At 35.3% G+C, this 9,777-nt stretch overlaps 1 protein-coding gene across 2 annotated transcripts in view; it reads right to left on the reverse strand.

Annotated features, from left to right (window-relative positions):
* The window catches only part of LOC107223201 (locomotion-related protein Hikaru genki), a 59,278-nt gene extending 49,887 nt beyond the window's left edge, over positions 1-9,391 (reverse strand). For both annotated transcript variants that reach the window (XM_046745264.1, XM_015662814.2), the window contains exon 1: positions 9,053-9,391. Coding sequence is in view for 1 of the 2 variants with exons in the window: in XM_015662814.2 (XP_015518300.1) it covers positions 9,053-9,164 (112 nt within the window). In the remaining variant the exon portion in view is untranslated. The remainder of the gene's footprint in view (positions 1-9,052) is intronic.
* Positions 9,392-9,777: the final 386 nt, after the last annotated feature.

Genomic DNA, 9,777 nt, shown 5'->3' on the forward strand with positions numbered 1-9,777 from the left:
CATCGGTAAAGAATACGCAAAAAATCGTTGGAATCTTACGACTAGAGCTGCGTGTTGTACAGATTGAATTAGATGATGAATATTGGATGCAGACTGAAGCGAATGAATCTGAGGAGAATTACGACAGAAGTCATTAACGAAGCGTGACCGGTGGCTGTTAAACGTAATCTGTTCAGCTGCTGAATTTCAGATTTCAATGAGTATAATTCACTATTCACATTCGCATCAAGTAACTATTTTTGAACTTACGATTATACGAGTGAAACAAATTTTCAGAATTCGAATCGGTAGAACAAAAACATAACTTGAGTCATTATTTTTTGTAGCTTAATTTCTTCGCAGATTAATACATCGCTGGTTTTCGAAACGGATACTAAATATGGATCTTGGATATTATGCACGAATTGTGTAATTCGGATGTTTTATCCGAATTTTTTGAAGCTATACTTCTTGAGGCGCGTTATGAAAAACTGATGAGAGTGAAATTTCAGGATGCGCGCGCATCACTGTAACACAAAACTGTAACACAAAATTAACAGGATGAAGTTGCCCACTCAACCGAATTCATTAAGTCTCGAAAAAAAGCTAAATATTTATCCACATGGTTTTAGTTTTTACAGTCACAACACGTGTTTTATTTTCATACAAGTGCGAATTATATATGTGGCAATAAAATATATTCAGTAGTGATTTAAATTGAATATTTGGATTAATATTATTTACTATTTGTGAATATTAGTGAAAAAATTGTGCTAAAATACTTTTTCAAGTGCTCCAATATAATTGAGGTTAGTTGTCCGTATGTATTATTTATTGATATAAATTAAAATATCATTATTTAATATAATTAATACTAAATATTATTAAATTATCAATGTTGAATATTTATTATTGGTTTTTTAATATTTACAAAATAAAGAAATAAATTTAATAGAACATTTTAATAAAAAGTTCGTGACAAAAATTTAATAGATCATTTAAATATAATGTAAGACATCCGTTATTTTTTTTATTGTTTTTTATTACATACTTCTTTTCTTTATCATTGTGTGACAGAAGACTTTGACATGTTGTGTATTTTTTAATGATGCCAAAGAAGTATAACTTCTCACGTGCTTACATAAGTACACGCACCCATTTTTTTAATGAAATAAGCTAATCGTTATTCAGCGTTCCTCTCTTATTATAACTGTAATGAAACCCTAGTTTCTATACACGCAATTGATTATCGTCGACTTTACACGCACGTGTTTAGGGTTTCGAACCCTTCTCATACGCAGAATATCCGGGATCTCAAAGGGTCGAGAAGGAATTGCAGAACAGTCTCGAGTTACCAATTAAACAACTGGAGGTTTGATCCGATGTTTACCATCAATACGATCTCGTGTTTGAATTACACCGGAAACTAGGATCGTTTCCCCCATAGTCGGGAATAATTGTAACCCGGTGAACCACTCGGGATTATAATTAGACGTGTGATATTGACGAGGAAATAGTTAAAAATTTGTAAATCGATTCGCCTAAGAAAAGCTGAGATCACTAATAACAATAATAATAACAATACCAGTTACCGTGAAAATTTTTATTCTCCCGGTATTTTCTGGCTCCGATTTCTATTCGCAGTTTGGCGAAAAAAAAAAAAAAAAGTTACAAGCGTGTAACGATTTAGTTTGCCAATCGGCTGATTGTATTACAGCAATTTTCTACAGCTTCTATTTCATTCAACGTATTCCCAAAGAGGAATTCGCGAGTTGAAATCAGACTTCAAATCATTTCCATCGCATTAGATTCAGCCAACTAGAATCTCGTTATTTCGAACTTGCGTTACTATACAGTGCAGGGAAAATGGTATTCTAGCTCTTTATTGCGCGGCAAATTACTTTTACGAGTAATTCTTTTCACTCGGCGCGATTGCCTCTGAAACGCGTAGACAACATTATAAACAACCCTCACGAATATTCGTCGTAACTTCGGGTGTGCAAAATATTGGACGAATTGTATTTTTGAAATTTCGAGAATCGTCGTTTCGGGCACCGAATGGAGTCCAAAATTGAATTAGATCCGTACGAACTGAATTTTTTTTTTTTTTTTTCAAGATTTACGTGTCCGTAGAAAGCAGAGAAATGAGATTAGTTTGAAAAATATAACAATATGCACTTTGAGAGAATTTCAAGTACGTTATTATCAACAGATAATTCATTTATGAATTTTTCCATCAACACTGAATAATGAGAATCTTTTTCCGACGGGTAAGAATTTACTCTAATGGTGAAATAATTTGCAATATAAATAATCAAGGACAATGACAAGTCAGGTAATAATTATATCTGACGATAAACGTTTTTAGTACGCAATTTGAACTAAACACGCAGGCAGGTTTCATTGAAGACGAGGATACAGCTGCTCGGGAATTTAGATCGCATAAAAATACTAATCTTAATTGCAGCGAGAATTAAATTAAATTTAAATGAAAAACGCCGACGCCTCGTCATCAGAGGCGAAAGCGAGCTTGGCTCGAAATGAGGTCAAGCTTTATTTCCCAAATTCACGAGAGACAGCGATTTTCGTACATCATTAATAAAGAGATTAAATTTAGATAGATGAACTTGCGCAACTGCGGATATTTCAGCTAAGAAGAAGCGACTCGCGATCTTCAATGAAATTCGATGGTCATTCTTACCAGACCATTTATCCATTCACTTTTCTTTCTAGTTTGACAATTTTAATGTATATTTTCCATTCTCTTGTATTTGATTAATCAAATCTACGGACCTACCCAAAAATTCTATGTTTCATTTTTGTTGGGATTAAAAATGCTTCGCAATATTGTTTATTTTCAATCATTCTTTGAACATACAAAGCTTTAAAGAATATGGGTCATGATTTTTGTAATAAAGCTTTCATTCGAGGATCATACAGATCGAAAACGTAAATGGGAATATAAATTAATTTCGTGATAATTAATACAACGAAATCGACTTCCTGCGATCGATAATTGAAAACCTTGACGTACCCCGTTTTACAAGGAAAAAAAAAAAAAAAATGCGTCGATCGATCGTTCGTTTCAACAGAATAACAATTTTCTGTAGAAAATTCACCGGCGAATAGCGATATTGCAAAGTGAGTTTGATAGGAAGAAAAACGTTCGACAAAAATTCAAGTTCTTTCCCTGCTCTCGGATATCAGAGGAGCATTAAAATCCCCGACTTGACTGATCCACCTCTGACGGAATACCGAATGACCCAAATGTAAAGCACGTAATCCTTAATCCGACGGCTCCAGAGCTTTCTCGGTGAAAGCTCGAAACTCATTTCAACCATAACGGGCCTCAAAATCAGATCCGACGTCATCCCGTGTAATTTTCGCACACCCATTACTGCTGACCTGAATCAACAATAGTCGGGATGATACGAGCGAAATGGGGGTCCTTAACATTCTAGTTTCAACATTGTAACGTATGATCGTGGATCTCGTCGTGTCGTTTAAAGCTTTGACTCGTAGTTTTAATAGTATTCTATGTATACATGTTTTACATTCATTTTTTGTATGTTTAGAGAACTTTTCAAGATATTTCTATGCAGTTTTTTGGTAGCTCTGACAGTATACTGATAGGTTTTCAATACGAGAGAATACTTTTTGCGATGTAACGTGAGTTATTATTGTTAGAAACAAATTGGTTGAAAAATATCATGAAACTTGAAAGAATAATTCATATCTAAGAAAGTTACCCCTCTACACGTGTACATGTTTTACATAAATTATAAGTTTTTGGACTCGGTGATTACGAATCTGGAATTGCATTTAAAAAATTCAAAATGACGGATCCAATATGGCGGGTGAAAATTTTAAATTCGATCAAATTTGGAGAAAAAAATTGGTCCGGTGATCTTTGGGGTCACTGATTGCGAACCTGAAATCAGATTTTGAAAATTTAGTATAGCGAATCCAGTCCACGACCCCTGCATTGAGTTTTTTGACCGTATTCGATCAAATCTGAAATTTTCCTCCACCATATTTGATCCATCATCTTGAATTTGCAAAATCTCATCTCAGCGATTCCGAAAACCGTTGCATAAAATTGTATGATCGGATTCGATCAGATTTGAATTTTTCATTCTCTCTATTAGTTCCGCCACATTGGATTTGCCATCATGAATTTTTGAAACTCTATTTCAGATTTGTAATTTGCGACCCCGAAGGCCACTGGATAAAATTCATTGCCCGTACTTTATTATGTTTGAAATTTTAGTCCGCCGAATTGGATCCGCTATTTAGAATTTTTGAAATCTGATTTCAAATTTGTTATCAATGACCCCAAAAACCGTAAAATACTATCTTGTTATAAAAATTGACTTGACGCAATAATGTGCGAATGAACAGAATAATTCTGTCTGGGTCGTGATAGTTCAACCTTGCGGAATTAGAATAAGCGAAACGAAGTTTTTACCACCATGATTATTCGCGCTCGGTTCTTTTCCTTTTTTTTTTTTTTTTTTCACGAAATTGGCAATTTTACCGCATTACCACAATAAAATGACAATCATGCGTGTAGGCATCAATTTTCCGTTGATTTTTCCATGATACGACCGCATTTTTTTCCACCGTTATATTTTTTTGCTCCGTTTCTTTCTTTCTTTCTTTACTTCTTTCGGCAAAACAGGAAACCCTTTGTGCGTCGATTGCTTTCATACCGTCTGATTGTGCGAATTCACTCAGGGGTGAACGAAGCCGCTTTCTCGCACATTCTGATTCGTCCATACACGAACAGAATCGACTGGAGGTTGATTTATACCGCGATTGGTGGATGGAAAATTTGAGCTGTCGATGACAGAATCAACGTCGCTGAAACACGCGAAAGAACATTTTTACACGAGAGAAAATTGCTAATGAGACGTAATCTCTTCAAGGAAGTTGGTTCGGCTGAATTGTAATTAATTTCACAACAAGTATTAATTTTTCGCTGCCCAATCTCCTCGACTAGATCCAAAAAATCACTGAGAATTCGTATTTGGTTCAGTTGATTCGAATACATCAAATTCAGCTGTACATATTGAAATTTTGCATTTTTTCTTTCATGGAAAATGATTTCCATAAACTTAATAACCATTAATAGACTATTGAAATAGATCATTTTTTTTCACCACCAGTAATTTTTCCAGCTTCGCAAATATTCTTGAATTCTATTAAACATTTGATGGACTGATGAAAAAAAATTCATTCTATGATAAAAGTTCGTGTTATTTTACTAGTTTTTGGTACAGTTATTTAGTTTGTCGAAGCGAATAATTGTTTAGTTGAAACTTGAAATTTCTTTACCCAAATTAATTTATTGGATTCAAATAAACCTGTTTTTTAACCAGGCTAATCTGATTGATTTTTTTCTTTTTGAAGGCAAAAAAAGTCGTTTTACAGTGTTGGCTATTATTACTATTACTTTTTAAGAAAAGGAGCCTTGTACATAAGTCCAAACCGTTGTATTGTTTAAGAGTTTCTCTAGCGTTTATAATTACAGGTTGTAAAAATTGTAACTTTAAAGAGAGCGAGTTGGGCTGCGTTACAAAAATCTCTGTTTAACCTGCAAATACTGCTTTCCGCAGCAAAAAAATTACAACTTCAATTCTTTTCAAGAAAAATGCAAAACAAAAAAACTATTTGATTTCAAGATATCTTTGATCCGTAAAATAAAACAATGCGTTGCGTTCTTCATAAAACGAATGAGAAAGATGGCTAGGGCTTGTAATAAAGTAACTTCTTTTGGTTCGAGAAATTGCTTCTATTATAAAACTACAAGAACCCTTGCATGGATTCCTTTCTTCATTTAGAAACAAGTGGTAATCGGTAAACTACAGGTTAATAAAAACAGTTCCGACTCTAGATTGTATAATTTACGTACCTACAAAGCAGCGAATAGAAACTTCCGGTTTCAATGGCCAGAATTCAATACCGGAATTCAACTTCTTGTTCGCAAACTAGCCGAGTGTATTGTACGTAATACATGTCTATGCATATAAATATATATATATATATAATTTTATGTCTACTTCTCTTCGTGTAACGTTCGTTCTGGTAATACAGCTGTAATTAAATCCGACGAGGACTTTACGGTATTGTGCAAAAAACCGAATTCTTGAGTGTTAGATAATTCCTTAAAAATAATATCAATTCATCCAACACCGCGGAATTTATCGATCAGCAAAATTTAATTTCAACATGTCGTGAACAGAAAGTGACCCGAGTATATCACTAACATTATAAGCCTGTATTTCAATTCCTTAATTTGAATATTTCCTTTTTTTTTCTCCACGTGTATGACAAAGTTCCGAAAAACCTTCCGTTGTACTAAAATATAATTATCAAAAGCTTGGACACGGAAGAATTAATATTTTCGTTTTATTTACACGATGAAAAACCTCGAATGATTTCCGAAAAACATCTGAAAGATGTCGTATTAGTTGAATGTAAAAGAGAATACAATGATATAAATATTAATGAGGATGTGAAAGGAGTTCTTTTTTAATTATTACACTCAGATAAATTTCATTTGTTACAGTAACTAGAAAAATTCGGTAAAACAGGTATCGGTAGAAAAAAAACTGTTTGAATATTGTTGGAATTAACCATTTTGCGCTATTGTCGATCCTTTTTTGGTAATTTCAACGCAAAATCAGTTTCTTCGGTTTACTCTACTTTTTTAGTTAAACAAGGCTTTAACGTCAATTTATTCTAGCACAAGCATTCAATTTTCGTAACAGTTGCAAGAAAATCTAGTAACAGTGATCGTAATGAGAAAGAATAGTAACGGACACCAAACTTTCCGATAACAGCTAGAAAACTAATTTTCATTTTCTACCTAGAACTATATTTTTCGATTGTGGTAAAAAATGAAAACAGTTAAGGACTGAGCGGTAACCGGAACTAAAATTTCTCTTAGTGTACTGTCACCCCGCAGGTGATTTACTCATATTACTCATATCATTCAGATTGATTATCTCACGAAAATTCAAACACTCCATCGGCCCAAATTTTTTATTACTTCCGTGCAGCCTTTAGTCGCAGGATTACGCTTTAGAACCGAAGTATACTTTACGGCGGTTTCAAATTTCCTTTGGAATTTCAACTGATATGAAATACTTTCATCGCAAACCTCACAGAGGAAGGTTCATCCCGATGGCGATGAATAAAAAAAATTTATGATTGTTTCTGACGAGATAAAACGCGGAAGAATTCGTCCGCAGGAATGTTGCTATGAAATTGTTAGAAAACTTTTCTTTTCACTTCTTTTTCCCGCTTTTCTCAGTCAAATGTCACCGCAAAAATAACTCAAAACCTTGAAGTAAATAATACTTTTGAAAAATTTCTGTACAAATTGGCATTGTGCGAATCAATAAAGCGAATCAACCGGACTTTGTAACGTGTACAAAAAAGTATAAATATTCTCCTAAAAAATTGTTTGCAACTACGTTAATCAGTGTTTTTACAATGGGTAGCCCTTTTTTCTATTCGAATGAAAATCGATCCGGGCAATATTGTAACAAACGCGCGTTACCTTATAATTGAAAAAACGTTACACTTGATTCATAAAAAACAGACTATTTGCCAGTTGTTTTTTTTTTCTATAGCGATAGATAAAACCCTATCACTGTGCAGAAATTTATGGTAATAGCTATTACTGTAGTTATCTTAGAATTAAACGATCCTGTGAAACTTCAAGCTTAGTGATTACCAGAATTTAAACTCCTATTAAGGTGAGGTTTTGGGATTCGAGCATCGATACAAATGGAAAAGTAACGATTTTCGAAATGTTTTTGACAATAAATTGATCAATGGATGTGCTTAAATACCAGTCATGGCTGGCAACGTACAACAAAGCGATGTGGCAACGACTTTAATTATTGGAAATTCATTTCACATGGACTACGTGTTTTCAATAAAGGAGTTTGAAGTTTGTAGCGTCAACTTAGCGATGTATTTATAGAAAAAACTCCAGTTATCTGAAATTTCTACTCATATTTTGGAAAATCGATATTCCGTCAAAGTTATATAATTTTAAAGTCCCAAACAAGTGCTTTTTACTTCAACGTTTCGTCATTTCGATGCAATCTTTCAGAAATGTTCAACAATTTATAGAAGCTCTCAAAGTTCATCGGTAATGAATTTTTCAATGTCGCTTATGGACTTTAACGAGCATGAAACATGACGAAAGCTTCGTTTATAGAATCGAACGACGATTTCCGGCCAAGCACGATCCCTCGTGCTTTTTGACACCTGCATGATGAATGCGTTAATCCGCTCCGCGTGCAAAGCACTAAAGCTCACAAGTCATAACCGCGCAATAACACGTCTGTATTATACTTCCATGGTAGTGATTGATGAAATATCGAGTTCAATCTTTCTAGTGAAACATAGTGGCTGAATTTAGTAACGTTAACCCCTGTTTCGTAATTTTACAGTAACTGAGATAATCGAGTTTTAAAAATATGAATATATTGTTCCTTATTATAATTTACCGCATCGTCAGATTTTCCTAAAATTGGGGAACAACGATTATTTCCGAAACGTGAACCGTTACAGTAACGTTACCAACTTCACCTCCATCGTAACATAGAGTTTTTCATGCTCGCGTGATTTATTTTCACCTGTATATTTTTCAAACAAAAGCTCACGCGGCTTTCTCCCTTCTAAACAATCAGGTGAACAAACTTCAACCAGACGCCTCGAAGAACTTGCCTGAATTATTTGAAAATTTTTCGAGTGTTTTGAATGTCCAAAATAACAGCAAGACATTTTAAAGATTTCAAAACCGCGTATCGAATCACCCGCGTCATTATCCGAAGCTTTCGAGTCCAAGCTTGCGACGATCGAGAAAGTTGGAGCTGTGCGACAGACATTGATGGTTTGATTTTCCAACTCTCGAAATCGGGTACTCGACATAGGTACGCGAATTCAATGCACGAAACGAAGCAGAATCGAATTTCTAAATGGAATGAAATTTGCGAGAATCCAAACGTCTAGATGAAATTTTTCAGCACGGTGTTATGACAATTTTACGCACCTTGCTTCTCAGCGAGACAATCGACGGTCGTTAGTAGGTGCAGCAGAAACACTGTCCAAAGTCCATCGAGCAGCATAAAAAGCATCTCGCGCTTAACAACGATCACTCGCATGCCTTGGGATTTTCGTTATCGGAACAACGTACCGGCGGTTTGTTTTGTAATTTTTTTTTTTTTTTTTTTTTCTCTTCACCTCAGATAATTCGCGACATGGCGGGAGGCTTTGGCTGATTCGCGAGGCTCCCGATTTTGGCACTACATGTCAGCCGGCTTCCGGTCGCCGAGCTTCTCGCGCGTGGGTCTGACTGACCTCGTGGGGAGGCGACGCAGAACTGCCGCCCAGAGACCGACCGATTCTTTCCGTCGACTGGCGGCCGACGGAGCTTGCAGCCTCGGAGGGCGCAAGCGCGCCTTCGAGTCCTCGACGCCACCCTGAGGGGTGCTTGCAAGCTGATTCGGGGGGAGGGAAGAAGGGGTGAGAAATAAAGGAACGCGTTTTTTAACCGCGCAGTCGATCCGCCAACAATTCTTTGTTGCATGAATTAGTGATAATTGGGCCGAATCCTGTTTTTTTTTTTTTGTAATTTACTTTTTACAAATTCGAATATTTCACCAAAGTATAATGAGGTCATAGTTTCTTCTTTTTTCCAATTGCACAATAAATTACAGTTCATGCATAGATGTTCCAGGGGGAGGGAATAAGGTGTGAAAAGTAAAGGGAACGCGT

The sequence above is a fragment of the Neodiprion lecontei genome, chromosome 7, assembly GCF_021901455.1.
Source record: "Neodiprion lecontei isolate iyNeoLeco1 chromosome 7, iyNeoLeco1.1, whole genome shotgun sequence".
Lineage (NCBI taxonomy): Eukaryota > Metazoa > Arthropoda > Insecta > Hymenoptera > Diprionidae > Neodiprion > Neodiprion lecontei.